This window comes from Macrosteles quadrilineatus, unplaced genomic scaffold, assembly GCF_028750875.1.
Source record: "Macrosteles quadrilineatus isolate MER2022 unplaced genomic scaffold, UCM_ALF_1.0 Scaffold_2__2_contigs__length_208266976, whole genome shotgun sequence".
Lineage (NCBI taxonomy): Eukaryota > Metazoa > Arthropoda > Insecta > Hemiptera > Cicadellidae > Macrosteles > Macrosteles quadrilineatus.
In genome coordinates, this window is record NW_026542595.1 from 179386524 (window position 1) to 179411760 (window position 25237).

At 36.4% G+C, this 25237-nt stretch overlaps 2 protein-coding genes and 1 long non-coding RNA gene across 3 annotated transcripts in view; all 3 read right to left on the bottom strand.

Moving 5' to 3' along the window:
* LOC128987610 (protein PALS1-like) overlaps positions 1-200 on the bottom strand; it is a 166961-nt gene extending 166761 nt beyond the window's left edge. Inside the window, exon 1 of the mRNA XM_054408554.1 lies at positions 97-200. The gene's annotated coding sequence lies outside the window, so the exon portion shown is untranslated. The remainder of the gene's footprint in view (positions 1-96) is intronic.
* Positions 201-1961: 1761 nt separating this feature from the next.
* On the bottom strand, positions 1962-9800 carry LOC128987617 (uncharacterized). The gene is made up of 3 exons (XR_008490255.1): positions 9730-9800; positions 3944-4006; positions 1962-2126 (listed from the first exon to the last, which is right to left on the bottom strand). It is a non-coding gene; the product is annotated as an uncharacterized LOC128987617 (long non-coding RNA).
* Positions 9801-17650: 7850 nt separating this feature from the next.
* On the bottom strand, positions 17651-24683 carry LOC128985173 (uncharacterized). Its single transcript, XM_054404555.1, has 6 exons — positions 24560-24683; positions 23665-23837; positions 21575-21627; positions 19456-21066; positions 18880-19338; positions 17651-18543 (listed from the first exon to the last, which is right to left on the bottom strand). Exons 1-6 carry the CDS (start codon positions 24681-24683, stop codon positions 17652-17654), a joined length of 3312 nt encoding a protein of 1103 aa, XP_054260530.1. The 3' UTR covers position 17651.
* Positions 24684-25237: the final 554 nt, after the last annotated feature.

The window sequence follows — 25237 nt, forward strand, 5'->3', positions numbered from 1 at the left end:
CGACATGTGTTTAAGCACGCTTTTCTGGGGCGGTGCTGCTTATAACTTCTCATCTCCACTCTTTCCGTCTTATAATTTACAAGACATTTTACTCACATCTATCCAGCAGGAGTCGGGTGTACACTCGCTCACTACATGACCGGAAGTACGGATAACCGCGAGACGGATAATATAGGGTGTTAACGCGAGCCGCACTACACACTGACTGACTGGGACTTGGGGCTTGGTCTCGTGCTGATCAATACAGCAGCCTCCCTGCCGCTGTATGTACCAGCTGATCAGTGATCACCCGCCCTCCAGCTGATCGCATAACCTCAATCTCGACTCCCGCCAATTTTTTCCTATTTGGCGTTTTGTGATTCAAGTTGTAAGTTTTGGTATTTTTCATTGATCTTTGCTCTCGACTATCTAGTAAATTATTTTTGTTTTTGATTATTTTAAACCTGTTAAATGTTAAACTAAGGGCAGCCTATATTTTGGAATTTTCATGTCAAATTTTATTAATTATAAGTATTGCATCTTATATCTTTACAATAATAATGACGATGTCAATTACAATAATGTATTGTTTAAAGACTGAATAAATGACTATTCAATGACTATTCAATGACTATATTGATGTTGATAATGTTATTGGCTTGACCATTGGACAGGTTAGGTAATGTTTACCTAGTTTTAAGTCAAATAATTTAGGGTACGTTTTTGTAAGGTAACGGACCAAAAAATGGCGTTGCCTCTCAAACTTGTTTTTTTTATTGTTATTCAGATCACTAGGAATTGTTTATTATGTAATATTTTATCCTATATGAAACTGTTGACCTTACCTAACAGGAGCAAACAAAACAATAGTTAATTTAAATATAAAAAAAATTAAAATCATACAGTGTTTTCTGGATACGGGTTGTACAATTCAAATCAATAATCAGCTGGTCTGGTTTTTGGAGTAACAAAATTCAAGAATTACAGTATAAAAATTCAAGGATAGTTTAAAACTAAGCCAATAAGAATTTTTTTTGTAGTTTTCACGTGTTATAACCATATTATATTTGCTGAATAATACTAACCATAATCTAAACTGGTTATGTCCATCATAAGTCAAGTGCAATCGGTGCAATCATCACAATCAAGTGCCAACAACAATCGAGAACGCATATTTAATTATGTGCAAGTGGATTGCACGATACGGGAATGTAAAGTGACGTCATGAATACAACCGTGATCGCAGCGACATCGTAATCAATCAACTGCCGGGCTCATGTGATATCGCACAAACTTCGCAGACTTCTTCCGCTTCCGCGATAATATCTCGTGTTCTCGTTCCGTAAAATGCCAAAGTTAGTTTAATTTAGCCAAGGAAAAAATATGGTACCAAGTTCCTTAAAATATTTTGGGTTTTGTTAAAAATTAAAAAGGAAGGAACCAGAGTTTGCAGATCTGCTGTAACGGGGGCGTTAAAAATAATGGCTAGTTGATATTACGAATAATCATTCTTGTATCAAGACATGTCTGAGAGTGTGATGCAACATACATTAAAGTTAGGTACTGTGCATTAAACACTGGGAAATGTAGGCTATACCTAGACCTTAGAGAAGTATGTTTATTTTTTACTTGGGTGTTTTCTAGCCAATGGAAATACTGTATTCACAATATGTTATGAGGGAACGGTGAAATGGTTAAAACCCTTGATTTTTTCTATCAAAGGTTAAAAAGTATCATTAGTAAGATCAAAATCATTGTGTACTCACTCTTTTTTCATCTTCGAGGTTTTCATGAGCATAGTTTTTGACGTTCATGAGCATAGTTTTTTACGTTACCTATTGTATTTATTACTCAATGGTACAATCAATCTCTTGAATCTCTTCATAATCTTGGAGACAACTGTGTCCACCAACGGCCCTATCTTCATGACTATTTTTATCTTGAGCCTATCCAAACGTGGGTTATGGAATTAAATAATTAAAAACCAGTATATTGCACTTTATTTAAGTATTCATTTTATGAATTTTTACCCTGGGTATAAATGTAGTCTAGTGTTATAGGTTGTGATTCCGAATCGTCAGGAACATCCACAGAGCCTGAGTCTACTGAGTCTTGATCTTGTCCATTTGCCAGTGATATGAAGATCACTAAAACACATAGTAATCCTATTAAATAGCACACCTTATTTTGTAAATAAATTTTGAAATTTTTCCCCAAATTTTTACGATGATCAATAAATTCTAAATATAAGCTTTGACTATTAAGCATAGATAAAACATACTCCCTCTTTTCCCTCAGTAGATTTCCCATCCTTATGGAACAGCTGAAGCCAATTTTTTTGTTAGTTCTGTCCGGTGCACTGTAGATATCGTGTTTTGTTTACAATTTGTTTCTTATTATTTCAGTCATTTAAAACAACCAAATAAAACGATATAATCATAAACAATAATCCATCCTCTTGTTATATAACCAAACAATAAAGCACAAACAATGAAATTAGTTCTAAAATAATAGAAACAAAATTTCATGGACACTATAAGCCACCAGTGTCTCCGGACATGAACTAGACACGAAAAACGAGCTTCAAAATTTACAATGAGATGGGAAGTCTACTTGTGTTGGTTAGTCTATGATTTTAGCCTATCATCCTTATCTCAAAAATTATTTTGGGCTCCGCCCCAGTGGCTCTGGAATTTCCCATGTTATCCTTATGGTTATTCATATTGAAAAGGAACTAGCCGCTATACCCGTGCCTTGTAACGGGGTCAAGATGCGGAAGAGACAATTTTGGTTCCTTGAAAATAATGGCAAGCAGCTTGAGAATGCTGAAGAGAACAATTATTATGTGTCCCTAGATCTGCTGTATGTAGATAGACTTTTATTAATTTTAGTATTGACTAGTCAAACCTAACTGTAAAAAATCCATCCATTATCCATGTATCACAGCTTTTTGTTTCTGCTTGGTACAAATTAGCTGTTGTCATAAATTTAAACAATTAATAGTGCTGCACTCTGTTGGTGAACCTACGAGTATTAACTTTTTAATGCTATTGAACATCACAGTATCAAATTGTTTAGTGTAAACAGCTGTTAAGATTCTTTAATTCCATTGAAATATAAGTAGGCCTACTCGTGTCAAACAGTTCTAACCTAACCAACCAAACTTGCTGTAACAATTCGAAATTCTGTTTTATATTCACCACATGACTTTTCTATTATCCAACGGAATTACTCGAATTAAAATTACATAGCATGATTTGTCTAGGGGGGTTAGTATTCCAGTCGCGGACACAGCATCCAAAATTGGTTAGTTGGCAGATTTTGTGACGTCACGTTTCACCTGGGGAGGGGTAGTTTTCCGGGGGATAGTATTCCGCGTCCCCGGAAACTCCAGAGCTACTGGGGCTGAGCCGTTTGAACGCATCACGAAATTGATGGTGTATAAACCTATTCCATGAAATTCTACACGTATGTACCAAATTTCGCGAGACACAACAAACAACTGACAAAATTCTTTATTTCTTTTAAATATGAATACTCATAAGGTTAACATGGGAAACTCCAGAGCCACTGGGGTGGAGCCCGAAAGGATTTTTGAGATAAGAATATGTCTATATGTTAAACAGGAATGTTGGAATGTAAGCTATCTTTATACCAAATTTCAACCCAATCCGACCAGTAGTTATTTCGTGATCGAACTTCAAACAAACAACCACACAAACTTTCACATCATTTATAATATTATTATGGTCTGAATTAGAATTATTAGAATTATTATTATTATTAGAATTCTGTGTATAGTCAATGGTATGATACAATACAAAGCAGTTGTAATAACCATTGAAATTCTCAATGGCACAAGTTAGAAACAAATTGAATATTTTAAATATTTTTGAGCATTCTGCTTTAAACAACACATTATTTTCTTTAACTTTTAAGAAGTCATGCAACACTATAACTTTACCTGAGATCAAAGTTAGAACGACAAGGGCAAAAAGGTAGGTGTCATAGATCGTCTTCATACTGTCTGAAATTAAAATAAAGAACAATGTAGGCCTATAATAGTTTAATTTGAAACAAAATTAAATTAAAGTGAGAAATTATATAGTTGCCATGTTTTTTAGTTATATAATTCCCAAGAGCCTACAATCAAATCATGAAAAACTATTTTCCCAATTAAATTAAAAGGTGAATTACTTGACTTTAAACAAATCTAATTTGTTCTTGCTTTAATTTGTAATGTTTCCTAAGAAGGAACCAGACTTTAAAATTAACCTTAACTTTAGGCCTACCGCACACGAGAGACTTTTTGTCGGCCGACTATTTAGTCGTAGTCGGGAGTCAAAGTCGGCCCCATAGTGGTAAATCTGAGCGCGCACACGGGCCGACCGCAGCAAGACAGTCGGGGCAGTTTGGTGCTGACCGATTTTCCCGCCGACGGGTACGTCCACAATGCACGCTGGTTTTCTGAGTCAGACTGTCGGCGCCGATTAAGTCAGACTCGGCGCGCTTATCGTCCCATGCTAGGAAACGTAAGCGGCCATAGTGCACCTGCGCGCCGATTTTCTGCGCGCAGGCAGTCTGACTCCGATTTTTACCGGAATGAATTGTTCATTCTGGTTTCAGACAACCTGCTTTATCGGACTGTTGATTTTTGTTTTTGTATTAAGTGTATACGTGTTTCATTACATTAACCATGGATATCGACCAATTGCTATCAAAAGTTCAACACATTCCAGCAAATAGCAATATAAGCACATTAAAGTGATTTTTTTTTGTATATGGCAACATTGTACGTTAAATATATCTGCTGGTTTAGTTAAATTGTTTTTAATATTGCATTTTTACAAAATAAACCATTTAACTTACTCAAATAAATTGATTTACCTCAGCGGGATATGCAAATTCAATGTTTTGTGATATTTTCCCCAGTTTTGGCGAGCTTGTGCTCGATTTTTATGAGGATTAAATAAAAGGTGTGCAAGCTCAATCTGAAATATTGAAAACCCCTGTTGTCGTCTGCAAGAAGTTGCAAGAATATATGTATGTATCCCTTAAATAGGTCTCAACACAGACAGGTCCCTACAGCTTACAACCTGCTTGCATTATGGCCACCCCACCGGAGTCAGGCACTCGGCGCCGAAAATCTGAATCTGACTTCCTGCTTATACCAGCGTGCATTGTGGACGTACCCATAGAGTCCGACTCGGCGCGCTTATCATCCCATGCTAGTAAACGTAAGCGGCCATAGTGCACCTGCGCGCCGATTTTCTGCGCGCGGTAGTCTGACTCAGATTTTTACCGGAATGAATTGTTCATTCTGGTTTCAGACAACCTGCCTATATCGGACTGTTAATTTTAGTTTATGTATTGAGTGTATAAGTGTTTCATTATATTAACCATGGATATCGACCAATTGCCATCAATAGTTCAACACGTTCCAGCAAATTAATAATTAAATAATAAGCGCATCAAAGTGCATAATTAAAAAAATATATATAGTAACATTTTACCTCAAATTTATCTGCTGATTTAATTAAATTGTTTATAATATTACATTTTTACAAAATAAACAATTTAACTCACGGAAATAAATTTATTTACCTCAGTGGGACACGCTAATTCAAGTTTTGTGATATTTTCCCTAGTTTTTTGCGAGCTTGTACTCAATTGTTAAGAGGATTCAATAAAAGGCGTTCAAGCTCATTCCGAACATTAAAAAAAACTGTTGTCGTCTGCAAGAAGTTACGGGAAAATATGTAAGTATCCCTTAAATAGGTCTCAAAACAGACAGGTACGGCTTTAACCTGCTTGCATTATGGCCACCCCATCGGAGTCAGACACTCGGCGCCGAAAATCTGAATCTGACTTCCTGCCTAAGGCCATGTCACACCGACATCTGCCGCTCCCGCCGCGGGAGTACCGCGCGCGGATGTTTTTCCTCGAGCCATGTCACACCAAAAGTTCGCGCCCGCGGCGGGAGTTTTGAGATGAGTTCATTACAATTCGTTTTACATAAGAAACTCATCTTACCTGTTTAGTATGCCATGTAAATTTGCAGGTTTTAAGTAAAGTGTTTAAGAAGCAATTGAATGTTTATTAATTTGTTAGTGTAGGGCTACTTTAAAAAGTGAATAACTATTTTTTTTTTATTTAATTTAGACCTTGTGTTCGAAGCATTTTAAATATGGTTGTGTATAAATTTTCCACTTTCAGCTTTTGAACGTTATTTTTCGCTACACTACAAAGACTATTTACTTTTTAAATAAAAACATATGACCATTTTAACACTAATGTATTTTTTTGCTAAGCCTTCTATTGAAAGTTCAAGTTTACATTGATTGTAAAGTTTTGGTTGTTGCAAATCGAAAAAATTGATGAAACGATAAAAAAAATTGTTTACGTGGCAATATAAAAATGTTTATGTGGAACATTAATTTTCCACCGTAAACATTATTTTTGCATGGTAAACAAAAATGATTTTTTTCTGGTGATAAACATAATTACGAAGATAATAAAAACAACATAGACTACATAATCAAACAAAAGAAACAAGTTAAATTTAATTTAAATCTGTATTAAACTGTATTACTTTTAAACTTTAAATAGCTTGGGCATTCGAAATGCCCCTTTGCGCATGCGCTAGACAAAACTCCCGCCGCGGTAGTCTCAAAAAATCGCTCAGCAGGCGGACGTGGCGGACACTACCGCACGCCCGCGGGCGCGCGGTAGTGCGGTGTGACTTGGCACATTTGATAACATGGTGAGCGATTTTTCAAAGTTCGCTCCCGCCGCGGGAGCGAGCTCGGTGTGACTTGGCCTTTACCAGCGTGCATTGTGGACGTACCCGACTGCTCCCCGACTCAACTGTCGTGTCTTATTGATAAAGGCACGGAGATAAGTTTGAACGCGCACACTGACGACTAAAAAGTCTGTCTGTCTGACAGTCGAGTGCGTTGTTATCATGTGTATTATTATTGTTATTATGATAAGTATTATTATTTGTGTGTTATTGTTATTATTATGGCTTCGACAACCACCAGTGCAAGTGTTTTGAGGGACGAGAAAGTTTATAAACTTATCGATGAAGTTGAGGCACGGTCCCCTCTTTATAAAAAGACTTTGAAAGAGTATTTGGTCATAATAAAAAAATACCCCCGCTGCAGCAAACCTGCAGACTAAGTGAATTCCCATTTGCCTGATTTAATTTTTATTTAATCTATTTCAATAAAATTAGGATAAACGAGTAGGTACTTAGGTTTGCTGCTACAGGTAGGGTATTCAGGGTGTGTTTTAGACAAACATTAATAGCTGAGTATAAAATAAATAGATTTGCCAAGTTTCATCAAAATACATCCATAAACAAGCAAACTACAACAGTTTACTTGTTCTACATATAAATGACATGACAATTTTAACTTTAAATATTTTGGAATTTCCCTGTAGGTAACCATTATGATAACAATTAGCATGCTATATTATTTGTTTTTCAAGCTCTGCAAAATGTTTTCCAAAGAAATTGCGGAATCTTTTGTTTTTATCGTAAAAAAATGGAAACCCCCATTTTTACCCGATAAAACCCCCCATAAACCCCCGTTCCCATAGTCCGATCATGCTGGTTTGCGAACTCCTTAGAATAAAATAGATGTAGGTTTACTCGTTTGTACCAAATTTCATCAAAATCGGATAATTTTTTTGCGAGTTATTGTGCTAAAAGACAAACATAATATATCTGTGTGTGTGAATTTGAACGGATGGTGTTTTTGGCCTCTGGGGACATGAAACGAAAAGGTAAACGGTCACGGGACCAGGTCTCGCCATGAGACCTACGGTTACAGCTTATTCCCTAAAAGTTATGGGATGAGGTATTTGAAGCCGGGGTATTAACAATTGGTCAAAAAATCAACACTCATTCATGAGTACATGAAACATTTGTCCGGATATTTTCTCAAATCCGAGTTTAGAAGTCAATCTGGCCTTTTAAGGTTCTCGGACTATAAATTGGATGCACCCAGTATTTTCTCTTAAGTTTTCTTGCACGAAATCTTATCAGTAACGCACATATGACAGCAGTTTCTGTCATATACATCCTTTTGACACTCGAAAGACGACTAAACAGTCGTGTTGTGTGCGCACCCATAGTCAACGACCAAACAGTCTTGACGACTTTTCGATTGTTCACCCGACTCCAGCCAGACAGATGGCCAACAGTCGGCCGACAAAAAGTCTCTCGTGTGCGGTAGGCCTTAAGCTTATATTCTGATTCCGATTGTTCAGAGAGAGAGAGAGAGTGGAGAACTACCGGCAAGGGACCTACACACACTCAATGGTCTATCCTAATCACTTGTGTCTGTGTGTGTAAGTCCCGCATGTGTGTGAGTAGGGCTGAACCTTCGGCCAGCCACAGTAAAGAGGACACCTATAAAACCTCTTTATCTATTTTTCTCTCTTGCCTTGTTTAGGTTTTCAAGCAGATTAGGTAGTATCTTTGACTATTAATACAACAAACTTCTGTATCCAATTGTCAATGGTAGTATTAATTGAATGAACGAGGTGAATTCTCATACTGGTGCGAGATGCATCTTTCTGTTGTCCGAAAACTTGAGAATGGCTAAATTTATAACTTGATGTTTTGCGCAAAGATTCTATACCACAATATCTTGCGACCATTGGTTGTTGAAAAATATTTGTTCCGTAATTAGGCTACTATAAAATCTTAAATTTTTTTTTAATTTTGTCCCATAAGATTAACATTAACAGCTACCTTCTTCTTATTTTTATTTGTTTACGTTTTAAGACCTACAATTTTGTTGTTTTACTAGAGACAAATAGATAAAGCCAACGACGCATTTTTATTTGAGAAAAACCACTAAATGAAAATAACTACCTAAAACCATTGACTATGGAAAACTGAAGTTGTATTAATATAGTCAAAGAGTATCCAATAGTCAATGGTCAACGCTAAATCTGCTAAAACTTAACTTTTAGCAAGCTAGGAAACAATAGTAGACTTTTACTTTTACCCACCCCTTTGTCGACCGTCTTACTAATGAAGAAACGTAGCCTGTAGAATAAACATGTAAATATTTATTTTTCAATCAATTGCAATACTTTTTGGTAGATAATTGGTTACCCCCTACCAGTATTTTTGTAAATACATTATTATTCCAGAAATTGTTGAGTTATTATGTGAAAATAACAGTGTAACCCTACCTAGACCTATAAACTTGCGGCGAGCCGCGTTGTAGGGGCAGGGTGAGGGGCCAAGGCCAAAGACAGATTATATGTACATGGAATTGTCTTTGTTCATTCTCATACGCGACTTCGGGGCGTACTCCTAGTTATATTTACCTTATTAACAATATGAAAAATTCAAGTTAAAAAGTTAAGATAAAAATTAAAGTAATATTAAAAATGAATTAAATTAAATCATATTTGAAATAGTCAAATCTTGGTCTTCGGGTGTTGACCGCGTCGTTGAATAACTTAAACTAGAGGCCGACGTTTCGGATGCGTAGCAGCTATCCATCTTCGGGGCGAACTTCAGTTGAATAGTAGTTCGCCCCGAAGATGGATAGCTGCTACGCATCCGAAACGTCGGCCTCTAGTTTAAGTTATTCAACGACGCGGTCAACACCCGAAGACCAAGATTTGACAATCTACAGTGACCGTGGAAGCTTATCATCTAGACATATTTGAAATAGCCTAGATACAATTTATTTCTAATGTGAGTAAAATTACATCACTTACCTGCGTAAAGTTGACTTAGCTTCTGTTTTGACTCACCATCTACCTAAACCCAGATACTACAGTAGTTGTTGTTTTATAGTGTTTTACTTACACCATAATGTTGGCAAAACTTACAAAAAAATATTTCAGTTGCTCAAGAATTGACAATTGGGGCTACGTAAGTTTCAATAGTTGGATCACCTATGCAAACATTAACAGCGAGATGTTTAAATAAACATCTTGCGAAGAACTGTATTTTTTGCTGTTAAGCCAATGTTAGTTTGACACAAGGTAAAAGGAATACAAAAGTACACTTGCTATTAATTTTAAAATGTCAATGGAATTTTTCTTCTATAAACCAAATACTAACTTAAAACCGATGCAAAATTCTGGGCAGCTGAGTGGAACAGTGGATATACTGCTCACTTAATAGTCAAATGGTTTATCCTGAGAAAAGCCTGGTAGCTTGTTAATGGTAGGCTACATTACTGTACCCAGCTTTCCTTGATAATTGTGGTGTTGAATAGTCCTGATGAAGGCCACCTCATTCCTCTCCGTTTAAAATACCATCAGGAAACAATACATTCAGACTTTGATGACAAACTGTATTTTATTAGATAAAACTTTAAATACATCAATCAACATAATTACAAACCATTTATAATAACAGTAAACATTTAGCTAACCCAATAACATCGATATACTAGTAATAAGAAATTGATTTATTCGTAACAAGGAACTTTAAAAAGAGAGAGAAATGATTTACTTAGTTTAAAGGAACGACACTAAATGTATGGTCCGAGATGAGGCTAAACGATCTGTGATATACGATAAACTATACATACTGAGATCAACTAAAATATTACACAATTAAGTACAACTAACTAATGTATGTATGCACTTAACAATAAAAGTAAAATATATATAAGGCAGCAATCAATAAAGTATCCTACAGCCAACATGTGATTTTAATTTTTGGCTAAAATCAAAGGGGATTGATAATTTTATTATGCATTAAACTAAATTTAAATCTAAAAAAATAATCATTATTCATTACAAATTAATTATCAAATTAACTAATTAAAACTATTATTATGCTTGATAATTGGTTTATAAGGTACAGGAAAAATTTCCTTTCTTCGCAGCAAATAAATTGTATACTGCCTCCAATGGTTTCCTATGAATTATTTAACTCAACAACAATAATTTTACATGTATTAGTGAATAAAATTTTTATTGGCAATGGCTTGTAAAATGAATTTCAATGAGTTTTACCTTGTGTTGGTTAGTCTATGGTTTTACTATGTTTGACTTGATCAAATGTTGGGGTCGATTAGTCGGTGGGAATAAAAATTTATTAAAATAACTATACAGTTTACATTTAAATGAATGAGAATTTACCGATAGATAGTTTTTTTAAAGTGATAAAACTAAATGACACACATTTATTGATATGTAGAGAAATAGTCTGTTAGTCAGTTTATTTTTTATACAGTAGACTCTCATTAATCAGGACCAATCAAGGAAATGTTATGATAAAAAATCTTTAAGATAATACTTGGAACTTTTGTGCCAAGCTATTTTCCTCATTGCAAAGACACGTTGATTCTAGTATTACACATTACATAATGTTATAAAAGGTGTGGGTTATTGAGCGGAGCGAGCAAAGCTCCTTTACTACACTCCTGCTTTTGTTTTACAAATACTCTTCCTGAATGACTGAAGCAATCCACACGATTTAGCAGTCATCCAAGCATGGGAAGGTATAAATCCTAAATGGTTCAAATCGGACTATAGGGCTTTCCCTAAGCTAATTTAATCGATTACTTTGGATACTGCAAGGATTCATCTCACATAGACTGGGGGTCATACACACATTGACTTTGCATACTACAAGCAGACATCTCATTTGTGTGAACCAGATGTAGCATTGACTTATTGAGTATTGGATAAATATGTTCTCCCCGCTCAATATTGCAAGCAGACAACTGCATTGTACCCCTAGTATTAATACTGGGAAGTGGAAATGTCCCCGGGAGTTATAATGAGGATTTTGTATCTACAACGTGTATTAAAGTACTAACTGGACTATATCTCAAGTTAATATATCAGAGTTTTTAACATGTACATTAAGTCATAAATCTTTATTGGTCATTAAATAACAGATGTTACAATAGACCTCGTTAACAAAAAAAGGTGCCAAAAAGGGCCATAGATTCTACTGGCTTCATTACTATGCTACTCTCTTGGGACTGGCTTTGGGAAATCAGCTCTCCATCTTTTTAGTCCAGTTTTCGAGAGCCTACTGTACAAATTGTAAAAAATAAATAGCTAAGTAGTACATAAAAATGTAATATAATGTAACAGCAACATAGAAAACAAAATCTCAAAACAACAAACATGGTAAAAACAACAGGTCATACATTTTTTACACTTCCTAAAACCCGATTTGTTGTAATACAAATTAGAAATCGGAGCCTTCTCTGACCAAACAGCACCAGCAAAACCACAAATCCTAGTAATGATACTTTGTCTCCACGAGCTTACGTACGTTCACACAACATCCATAGGTGTGCAAGTATTTGATACACAAAAACATAAATGAGAGTTAAGTTTCTTTCAAAATGTGTACATAATAAAGTCAGTAAATAGCCAAATCATAAAAAAATCATAGTAACAAGATATAACTGCTACTTGGTTTTAACACTATTACCGAAACCCCGGTCTGACAGGCCCACGGTAATTTTCACAAACGCATGTTGGCATCACTGTTTACTTGGGGGATTCCATTCCCCCAATACCTTCCCCTACCTGTTGATATTGTTACAAGTCAGGAGCCCCGCGCAACAATAGCCAGGCACCGTCTCAAAGGATTGTTTGTCAACACCGGTTTCTACGAGCGCACCAGTGATAGACAATAGATCCATGTCAACGGACTACATCAATAGGGGCCCAGAACCTCCATAGAACACTTTCATAAGTATCTGTATGGAAGGTTTCTCTTGAGAATGGACCATGCCGCACTGATGTGGTTGCTAAGATTTAAGTCTCCTGAAGGACAGGTTGCAAGATGGATAGAAAGGTTACAGGTTACAGGAGTATGACTTTGAATCAATCCATCGTGCGGGACCGAGCCACAGGAACAGGGCCGTCGCGTGGGTGGGGCGACCAGGGCGACCGCCCTGGGCGCCGCGGTCAGGGGGGCGCCGCGGCAAAAGTAATGCAACAAATTAAAAAAAAGTTAGATGCACATAACGTATTTTGGAAAGTTATGTATAACCACAAATACTAGTTCTATTATTTGTGTGTGTAACTGAATGTTGAATATTACGTTGTATGCCTTTATTGAACAAATAAATATTATTTGATAGGTACCAATCACTTTATAATTTGCAATGTTTTTCAAATTAAATATCAATATAATATTGAATTAAATTTAGTAATAATAGCCTAAACAATCAACTCCACTGTTGATTTGAAGGCTCTGTCCCAAATTAATTATCTTTATATTGCAATGTCTTAATTATCTTAATATTACAATGTCACGGTTCGCGGTGTTGCTCTGTACACGTAGCTGCCGTATTCTATTTATATTTCGCCCGACCGGCCGACCGTTGACCTTGGGAGCCACCCCTCTACCCCAATCACTCCTTTCTCCTACGGCATTCTCAGCTCAGATTAACCCTTGCCGACCGACCGCCACCGCCCACCTGTTCCACCACTGCTCGTGCTCGAGCGAACACCATTACCGCAACGATACGGTGAACAGTCGGAGTGGTGAACAACCGGTGAACAGTCTCGGTGTAGTGGATAGCGCACCGGGTTAACAGAGGTAGCCGGTTCGTAACCTACCGGAGGCATTAACTTTTTGACTCGATTTTGTCATTATCAGCAAGTATGGTTGGTTTGGTTAGGTTATGATAGTTTAATTTTATAATTAAAAAATTATTTAATTGATTTTGAGATATTTATAATTTTATTTTATGAACAGAACTATTTTTGTTATTAAACCTTCATTCGAAATTTTCATTATCAGCAAGTTTGGTTAGGTTATGACAGTTAAATTAATTTAAATTTAACCTACAAATGACACGTTTTGACAGCAACAGTGATAAAGATAACAATTTCCCACGAACAGTTCGGCTATGCACGGTATGATGCGTTCTGCACGGCGCGGTGGTGGGCGGTGACGGTCTGACGGCAAAGTCTCGTTCAGCTGAGCTGCCAGCTTAGTTTGACGAGTTATCTATATATTTAATACGCTAGACATATTTTTGGCATAATTGTTTTGAAGCTGCTATGCATCGGTTTACCAAGTTTGAGGTGCCGTTGGATAGGGTGTGGTACGTAGATTTGCCATCTATCAAAAAATCTTTGAAATTCACTGCAAAACACATTATTAGGGTTCAGTGAATTTTAAAGTGAACTGACAGTACAGCAGTTACACGGGTTTGGCTTATTATTTAGGTTATCATCAATTAATCAAAAACGAATCTTTACTGACTTTCACAAAAGAAACTGCAAAAACGGCAGGTAAACTGCGAACTCAATTAGGCCTTTTACTATCACCAGCTTTAGCAACAACACCAAGAAACGAGATAACGCCAAATAAAAAAAATCAATACAAATCCTTCTTCTCCTTTGTCTAAATTGCGCACGATTTTGTGTGCCAGGTTCTCTAGTTTGTAACATTTAATGTTTAGGTTCTCATATCTAAATGTGATAACGTGGTTTTCTTTTATTCTGTATAAAAATTCTATTCAGAGTAGGTTTGGTTTGAGGTTTTGCATACATTGCATTAATTTCAATTTGCTCTGTATTAATTAATAACATATAGTAACTTAACAGTAATAACAGTATAGTACTTTTTATACATTTTTACATTTTCTTAATAGGGATTTGGTTATCATCAATTAAAAAATATTTGCATACAAAATTTAAGTAATTTATCCCTAATAATCAATCCCTGATTCCTGACTCTAGTATTTTTCTAAGGTGATTCAGTCCCTTTAGGTGTCTGTTTTTGGGGATTAAAACAAAGATAGCGACATCATCACTCATTGTGTGTTTTGGGGGGGGGGGGGGGGCGCCTGGCAACAACCCGCCCCGGGCGCCAAAAAGCCACGCGACGGCCCTGCACAGGAATGCAGATGCACTATCTAGAAGACCGTGCGGGGACAACTGCGTGCACTGCACACACAAGGAAGACAAAAGTGCATCGGTTTATCGTCTGACAGCCGTTGGTGACAAATGGAACAGTAAGAAACTTTTTTGATGTTTGTTTGTTTTCACGTCCAGTGCCTTTGGATGACTTAGTCTCTGTGAAATTTTGAAAAGTTGGCACTCTTGACATTGTGGATTGCTAAATTCTTCCACCATCATACAGAGTTTGTAAAAATGAGTCGAACGCTCGTACCGCCCAGTGAATGCTGGAATCTTGTAATGAACACGTTCAACGCAAAACAAATACAACTATCCGCCTTTAAGGATAGAGGTGTGCTCTGTTGTTTCGACTTTATTTAGTCTCTTCAGTGATAGATAGGTCCGAAGACCACTATCAGACAACAGTAAGTGTGTTTTGCGTGGAACGTGTTCAGACCGGGGGTTTCGGTTAGTGTCAGCCTGGATAGGGTTTCAGTATTAGTGTTAAGACTAATGGGTAAACACATAAATGGTTTAACTGAAGTATTGGCTGAAGCAACGTTACTAGCCTAATTCAAGTTAGAGAAAGCAAAGTGTGAAACACAATCCAAATTGCCAATTTTTAACAAACATTCTAACAACACACCAGAAGGTGTGAAATCCCTTAAACATAATACTTACTTGCACATCCATACAACTAATTAACTTACAACTTACAAGAAGGAAATCACAGAATTAGGTCATAGACCCATAAATATCTAAATAAAATGTTAGTTCCAATAAAACTTTATAAGAGAATTAGCTGAAACTCAACCATTACCTGCCTGGTAAGCCTAAAACCAACCACTAAGTAAATAACACACGTTCATATATAAATTTGTTACATTTTAATAAAATTATCTAAATTGTGAAAACTTGAATTTTTACGCTTGAAGCAATTGATTAACAAAACTCAACCACTGCATGTCATGCAGCTAATACCGTAAGCGATAGTTATCGTGAAACCTCCATTAAGACAACGGCTAATTTAAGAACTATCAGTACAAAATTGTAAACAGCGTGAAGTCAGGCTAGGACGGATTATTCAGGCGAGATGCGATCACTGACTGTAGATGAAGTGGAAGAGAAGGAAACTCTGCTTGGAGATATTTCGGATACTTGCAAACTACGTCTAAACTCAGTCTGAAACAGACAACATATACACTGATGATTGCGGATGTCAAAATCACTGTTAACTTGTAACGCTAATATTTAAAGCAATGATGGTTTAGGCACAACGAATATAAGTGATTTTACAATAAAGAACAAATAAAGTTACATTTCTGTTTCAGATTAATTATAAATAACCATTGCCGGGTGTATGGGAGGTTCAAATGGAAGCATTAATCAATGTACGTGTCGTTGACACTGTTGCTCCATCGTACTCAATCCTCCCATACGAAAAAGTACTGGAAAATACAGAAAGATAGAAGAAGAGAAAATTCTTAAAACTAGTTAACAGAAACAAGAAACACTTCTTTCACCCCTCTAATCACTTTTGTGGATGGAATGCTAGGCAAAGAGTCTCAGACATTGCTCAGAGCAATGGAAGAAACCTTACAGTTTAGTGATGAACTGGATAAGGGTTAAAACCATCTGTGAAACATTAAGGGCCACGTGTGTCTAAGGAAGACAAGAAAGAAGTGGAGGGCCCTTAGAGAATTTAAAGATGGGACTGGAGTACCAGCATTTATTAATTAAAATTTTAAAAATTCTGTTTTTTATCAAAAAGTTAAAAAACCCATATTTCAGTAAGCACTAAATTTTAATTCATCCAAATCGTAAAAATGGTTTGAAAATTGAATTTACAACCATCTGAATATGATTAAGATGATATAAAATACAAATGGAGAGATGTAACAGAATCATACACCTTGCATTGTTTGTTTAGTTGAAACCGTTTCTCATATAGCTCAATAATGCCTCAATAGTTATTTGGTGTGGAAAGTTTCTCGAGTGCAGCAAAGGCACTTTGCACTCGCGTTACACATTATATGTTTCTTACAGTTACAAGGTGAGTTAGTTATCCTTCTTTTCTCCTCAATAATTATAAAGCATTTAAATAATTAGTCTTTTTTATACACTATACAACACGTTTTTAGGTTAGGTTAAATCCAAGGGTTGAAGGAAATGAGGAATGCTGCACCATCTGATTGTAGTCGTAGTATTTAGTTGTAGCAAGTGTTGCCTTATTTTAAACATTAAACTTATTTTCAAGCGTACACGTATTACGTGCCTAATAAAATTACACTGTTTTGTGTTGTTTGATTGGAATACTGGAGAGAAAAAAAAGTGAGTGTGGCAAAAATAAGTAAATGCAGCAATTAGCTACTTGGTGTGCTATAATCAGTGCAAGGAAGCCCACTAAGTCAGTTAACTGGTGGAATCGACCAGCACATGACAAAAAGCTGTCACTAGACTGAAATGAGGAGGCGAAGGATGGCAAAAAGTAGGTCACACAGTGTTCTTGGAATGTGGTGTGTTGTGCACAGTAAAGGCTGACAATATCGACAACCAACAAATATAATTTTTACACAAAAAAGTACAAACCCGGTCTCTGTTGTAGATTGAATGAATAAAACCATTATAAACGAAATTACCTTTAGTTAGGCTTTATTGAACATAGATAGCTTTATCTACCATGATATAGAACTAACAATATGAAACAAACTAACATCATAGTAAACAAAAACAACTTCTAAACATTTGAACAGATGTTACAATGTACAGATAGAAAGGAATTATATAACATTCTTCCCCTCCTAGCTGACATAGTCTTTTAGATACAAAGGCGGGTGTTTACTTCTGGAGCTTCTCCTTAGAGCAATCTGGTCCTGATTCAGTCTTTCCTCGTCTTGGAAGATAGGCTCAGGTCCAGCATCAACTTGAGAACTTCTTTCATTTATTTGTAGATTGGTGTTTGAGTCTTCTTCATGTCGTAGATTGGGATTTGAGTCTTCTTCATGTCGTAGATTGGAGTTTGAGTCTTCTTCATGATGTGACACTTCTCCTACAGGTGCTAATTGCCTGGAACTCACTGTAGTTTCACGGCCATCTGCATATCTTATGTGAGAATACTCAGGATTCCCCTCAAGGAGCAGTACTTCTTCAACGAGTGGTTCGTATTTCGAGCTCCTGACAGGCCGTTTCATGAGCACTGGACCTGGATTCATGAGCCAAGATGGAGTTGTCTTACCATTACTAGATCTTCTAGAAAAGAGAAATAGTCTTTCATGCGGTGTTGTATTTGTTGAAGTACACAATAACGACCGGATAGAGTGCAAAGCTTCTAAATGTACTTTTTCCCAATCAGATATGTCCAGATTTTTACTTTTAAGTGATAGTTCGATTGTCTTCCATATAATACCAACATACCTCTCAGCTTGTCCGTTGCCCTGAGGATTGTAAGCTGTTGTACGACTGGTAGCAACTCCTAGTGAACATAAAAATGATTTTAGTTCTTGAGACATAAAACATGAACCTCTGTCAGAATGAATATAAGCCGGTACTCCAAACATTGAGAAAAGTTCCTTAAGTCTCAGAATAACAGTCCTAGCAGCTGTGTCTTGAGTAGGGAACGCGAATGGAAATCGAGAGTATTCATCTACGACTATTAAAAGATAACGATTTCTACTCTTGGAAGGAAGTGGCCCTTTAAAATCTATATTCAGTCTTTCGAATGGTTGAGTAGCTTTGATAAGTTGTCCTTCATGTTTGTGGAATCGAGGTTTTACCTCTAAGCAGGTTCGACAGGAGGAAGTTACTTTTCTGATCTCATCCAGTGAATAAGGCAAGTTTTTACTCCGAGTCCAATGATACATTTGAGACACTCCTGGATGACATAAAGCGTCATGTAGTGATACAAGGTTTGATAAACTTCCTTCCATCGATGAACACACCCTGGATAAAGCATCTACTGTTTTGTTCTCTTTTCCAGCTCTGTAAATGATCTCATACTTATAACAGGATAACTCAATTCTCCATCTCATTATTTTATCATTCTTGATTTTGCTTGCATTCCGATCACTGAACATGAATGCTACAGATCGTTGGTCTGTTATAAGGCGAAAGTGTCTGCCTATGAGATAGTGCCTCCATTTTCTTAACGCTTCAACTATTGCATATGCTTCTTTCTCAATAGATGAATGTTTCTGTTCCGAGTTAGTAAGTGTTCTAGAGAAAAACGCTACGGGTCTACCATCAATAGTCAAAGCTGCTCCTATTGCATGATTTGATGCATCAGTTTCAACTGTTAACAACCCATCACAGTCAATCGAAGAAGTTACTGCATTAACAATGTCTTGTTTAAGTCTTTGGAATACACATTTAGCTTCTTCATTCAGTGGAAATGAACTTCTGTTTAAACAGCTCACCTTCTCAGAAAATTTAGGAATGAATTGTGAATAGTGGGAGAACATACCAAGAGCTCTGTGAAGAGAGTTTGAGTTGGTTGGAATGGGAAGATCTCGAAGTGGTTGCAGACGATCTGGATCTGGTCTTATTGATTTATGACTGATTACATAACCCAATAGATGGATCATGGCTGTAGAAAACTTGCATTTATGTTTATTCAAGGTAAGATTATATTTGGAAACAGCTTTCATAAAATTGCTCAAGTTCCTGTCATGTTCAGCCTGATCATTGCCACAGATTGTTATATCATCCAGATAGACCTGAACACCTTCAAGTTTTTCATAAGTGATTATGTTGGTTAACGTACGTTGAAAAGCAGGGACACCATTACGAACTCCAAAAGGCACTCGTGTGAATTGGTACAAATTCCCGCAAGCTTCAAATGCCGTGTAAGGTTTGTCATTTTCTGTTATTGGGATTTGATGATAGGCACTCTTAAGATCAATAGAACTATAAACTTTGTATGAAGCTACTTTGTTGACTATGTCATCAATCCTAGGGAGTGGAAATGCATCAAGTTCTGTAAAACGATTAATTGTCTGTGAATAATCGACAACCATTCTCTGTTTGTGGTTATCTGATGAAACAACAAGGACTTGTGCTCTCCATGGAGACCTGCTTTCTTCAATAATACCCTCTTTTAACAGTAATTGAATTTCACTTTCAATAAACTGTTCGTCAATTGCTGAGTGCCTTCGAGATTTTGTTGCAATAAGCTTACAATCTGGAGATAGATTACGAAATAGTTCTACTGGCTCAACATTAGCTAAAGCCACACTACATATGTTGAGAGGCGACTCTTTTCCTCCAAATTGTACTTGTAAACTTGAGTGTCTTTTTAGAATGTCATGTCCTATAATAATGTCAGAACATAAGTTTGTAAGTACGCTGAAGACCACATTCTTGTAAGTATGATCTTGTAATTTAAGATTGATTTTACAGTACCCTTTTATTGAAGAACGCAGAGTTGTGGAAGCCATTGATACCTCTCCCCCATTACATGGAATGACAGGGATGTTGAATCTAAGTGCTGAGCTTTGATTGATAAAACTACCAGAACTACCAGTATCTATAAGAGCGTATGCATCGACTCCATTTAATTGTACTGGGACTACAGCTTTACTCAAACACGATGGTACTGAGGCAATACAATTTGACTGATGGACTGATGCCTTTACTGTAGAAGTTGGTGTTTTGGATTTTCTACATACCTTTTGGTAATGACCTTTAATGCCGCATCCTCTGCATATAGCTTCTTTAGCTGGACAAACAGCTCTATTGTGTTTCTTAAAGCCGCAGAAGTAACATGTCTGATTGAGTGAACACGCTATATTTTCTTGAGATGGATACGATTCTGGCTTGGCAGCAGAAGGTGTTGGATCAGGACTGGACAAGTATGGATTCTTTTCAGTGATAGGTTTTGAGGCTGCAGCGTTGATTGTTGGTAAGCACTTGTCTAAGTTGTACTGTTCAGAGTGATATTTAGCAAGTTCGAGTGATCTGGCTTGAGAAACTGCTTCATCTAAAGACAAAGTAGAGCTTTCCAACAACCGTTGACGAATGTGAGGTACTAGCAAGCCATCAATGAATGTGTCTCTGATATATTCATCTCTACTTGATACAGCATTGACAGCTTTAAAGTTACAATCTTTGGAAAGTCGCTTCAGAGATTCTACGTATGTATCAATGCACTCACCAGACTCTTGTCTTCTGATTCTTAGTTTATGACGTGCATAGATTTCATTGACAGGTTTCAAGTACAACCTTTTTAACACATCAATTGCTTGTTTGTATGTTTCACAGTCATTTACATATTCATAAACGGATGGTGAAATGAAATTGGTTAATACTTTAAGCCTCAATTCTTCACTGATTTTACTAGTTTCAATAAAGTTTTCAAAAGTGTGAAACCAGTGTTTCCAATCTTGACTTGCATTGACTTCATTAGGATTGGCATTAAATCTTTCAGGTCTGAGTATCCGTTCCATGAAAAAAGATTGATGTATATTTTAATAAAATCTTCTATGTTCAATAAATTGTTGTAGATTGAATGAATAAAACCATTATAAACGAAATTACCTTTAGTTAGGCTTTATTGAACATAGATAGCTTTATCTACCATGATATAGAACTAACAATATGAAACAAACTAACATCATAGTAAACAAAAACAACTTCTAAACATTTGAACAGATGTTACAATGTACAGATAGAAAGGAATTATATGACAGTCTCTTAGACAGCTATGCGTGCTGAGCTATGTGAAACTTACCTAAAAAGTGATTTAGGTGCAAATGGCAGTATCAGCAGTTCATACGCATGGTCCTGAAACAATATTGGAAAATGGTTACAAAAACATACAATAGTAGGCAAATACTATAAAATCCTAACTTCAATGTTTTGCTTGCAATGACACTTTAATTCAAAATCCGAACAGAGGGTATGATCCTCGTTAATTGTTAAACAATCTGGAACACAGAATCATCTGGAGCAAAAACTGTTGTTGCAGGTGGGATGAATGTGGCAGATTTTATTTGGGTGAGGTCGTCAAAGTACCACAAGCAGAAGGTTTAGGGAGGCAGGTTAGGCTACTACAACAGGGGGAAGTAACTCTCTCTTCTACCATGGAATCATCATGTCTCAGTGGTGGACCTATCACCCTTGGAGGAATTAACTAAGTGGAATTACTGTTTAAGATATGCTTTGAAACTTAACATACAGTAGCTGCCCTCATATCCACTTTGTTATAACCGACTCTTCGGGATATCCGAATTAGTGTCCGACATATTTGTTTCCTATCTAGGGCGATAATGCAGAACAAGTTCAGACTATTGGCATGGTTAGATTTTATTGCTAACCAAACTCTGATGTATTGTATTTTTATTTAACCTAATTGAATTATGTATATTAGACAAAGCCTATTACTGTAGTGTTTAATGGCTGAATAAACCATTTTAATTTTAATTTGACTTGAAAGTCCACTTACCAGCCTTTCTTTACGACAATGAGTCGTGAATAATGCGGGAGTTTTCAATTTCACTGGGAAAACCTGATTATAATCTGCATAAAAATGGTTTATATTACCTGTCCGTCAGTGATCCAATTGTTGTCGTCTTATGCGACCGGTTTCAGGATTAAAATCCCATCATCAGGCTGATAAAAATGTCATGTCACTCAAGTTGAGGTCGTCGGTAAACATAAAAACACACACATACAACACGAAACACGAAAATACGGAATAACATTGCTAGCTACTGGCCAGTACAGGACACTACGACGTGGCACGGGTAGTTGCGTGGTCATGAGTCATAGAGTCATGACCACGCAACTACCCGTGCCGCGTCGTAGTGTCCTGTACTGGCCAGTAGCTAGCAATGTTATTCCGTATTTTCGTGTTTCGTGTTGTATGTGTGTGTTTTTATGTTTACCGACGACCTCAACTTGAGTGACATGACATTTTTATCAGCCTGATGATGGGATTTTAATCCTGAAACCGGTCGCATAAGACGACAACAATAGGATCACTGACGGACAGGTAATATAAACCATTTTTATTCTATAAGTGATCCTGGGCCACTAAGCATAATGAAAATATAATCTGCAGTTTAGGCCAAATCGGGAACATGATCTGCGTGTACCGTGAAATCGAGAACGTTTTCAGCATTCACGTTAAATTGCAAACATTGTCTATGTGAGTAAATCATAGAAAAAAAATAGTTTTTTGCTCCTCCCAATATCTAATCCCGCCATGGTCAAATACGAGGGGTTCTACTGTTATAAAAGTTCTATCAATTACAAAAAACAATGAGTGATTATTTGGATCTGAACCTTCGTCTGCAGGTCAAACGTTTTGCACTCAAGTCAACACCTATGATGTAAAATATTGAAGCCACAAAACAAACTGGAAAAAACAAAGAGTTTAATCACTACACCTAACAACAAATGTTGACAAACTCTTGGTAAAGTTTAAATGTAGTAGTGAATAGTGATATTATTTTCACACCATAGCAAATTCGAACATTTATATACCTTCAACTATAAAACATTGCACAGAATTCAAACACATTAAAAAGTCAACTCTACCAAAAATAAAGTTTGAAAACTCTGTAATTTTTTATGAGCGTATGTACTATGAATAAATTCTGTGGAAAAATTTCTCAGGGCTTAATGTTTTTGGGCAAATAATGCTTTGTTTCTAAGCTATAGGCGAGGCCTAAAAGCCATTTATGTTTGCATGGCTGCTTATTTACAATTAGTTAACAGTGAAACATGTTAGTCAAAGCATTAAAGGCAAGACAGCTAGTAAACCACTGGGCACAGACATCACACAGTGTTAATCAGAAAACCAAAGGCTCAGTTTACAGCGAGGAAAAGACGAGTGTTGTAAAACGGCTGCGTAAGACCCGAGTGGAGAATGAGATTTGGCTCAAAGTAACATGCGACGTGGTCACACCGAGGTTCCCCGTGGTCGTACCGTAGCTCGTGCTCAACCCAACGAACTCGGTCGTCCTCAACGATCATTTGCCAACAATCATCTGGACAAGGAAAATATGTCAGGCTGGGCAAAAACAAATAAGGTTTAAAACAATTAGTTTAAATTTGACAGACATACACTTTTACTGACATATCATTCAGCTTCAAGTCTTAAAACCAATTCTAGTGAGTAATGTGTTGAAAGTGTTTGAATGTTTTTAACATGAAAATTATGGTTTGGAAAATTGGTAAAGGGATTAATGCTACTTGAGAACTGACACAGAAAATGCACCTTAGCATGATAACATATGGGACTAAACAAATAGATACTTAATACCCACTGTACAAGCCAACAATTAATTGTTTAGGTATAAAAATGTGATTAACAAAGAAGACTAGGTAAACAGTTTATAATTGTAGGCAGCAGATTTTCAGGTGACTCAAAATCCTTGGGAACCTCTCAAAATTAAAAAAAAAACTTTTCTTCCAAAGGGAAAAATCAAAATATAAATAATAATTGATATATAGTGAAAGGAGCAAATTGATTATGATGTATAATTAGGACCATTTGCAAGAAAAATTGATTGAATATGTTAAGGTTCTTTGACCTCTACAACAATCAGTCTCCTAACACTAACAGTGATAAACAAATGAAAAAATCTAAGGAATTCACCAAGGAAGGTAAAAACAACAAAAGACAAGAAATAAAACAACCCTTCTTTTGTTGACGTAAACTGAAACTTTGGTTTTCCGAGACAAGTTTTCTCTCCAACAATAGACTCACTCTCCATGTAACCGTGGCAACAATGGACCGTTTGAGTCCGCCCTGTATCAGCAGTTCGTTGGTGTCGCGGGAGAATATTGCTCGATGCCAGAGTAGTGGGCGGCAGTCGTTCCGTTTGTGCCATCGTGCTGACGTACTGCTCACTTCCAAGGTCCAGCAATCACCTGTCAGTTTCAAGTGTTAATGGCTGCCTAACAGCTGATGTATGATGCTTAATGAGTGTTAAAAAGGTAATGATGATTGTACACTATTTATATTTAAAATAATGAAAATTGTTGCCATAATTTCCATTTTAACAACAACAACAAAACTTCACAGTTGGAGAAATGATTAGGAGAAGTGACACTGACAAGAATATAACAAAAAATTGTGATAAAATCACAAATCTATATATAAAGCTAGGATGGATTTGAACTTTTGAAATAACTGTAAGCCGTACACCTATCAACTGCATACTTCAACAAAAGATCTTAATGTGAAAATTCCCCGAAAAATCTCAGTTTTTTTTATAAACCCTTTCCTAAGACAGGAACTTTAGTTAAAGGGCTGTATTTAATTACATTAAAACCATTAAGATACATCAGCTGTTAGATTTGTTTTTTTAGTTTGTTTGTTTACTTTTCCATGAGTTAACCATACCATAGATTCCATAGATTGATTCTACCATAGATTTATATT

Coding starts and splice junctions, on each gene's coding strand:
- LOC128985173 (XM_054404555.1), bottom strand. CDS start 24,683: ATGGCACAAACGGAACGACTGCCGCCCACTACTCTGGCATCGAGCAAT. Junction 21,067..21,574: donor GCACCTAAATCACTTTTTAG/GTAAGTTTCACA, acceptor TGTGTTAAAAAG/GTTGTACTTGAAACCTGTCA. Junction 19,339..19,455: donor TATAATCTTACCTTGAATAA/ACATAAATGCAA, acceptor TCCCATTCCAAC/CAACTCAAACTCTCTTCACA.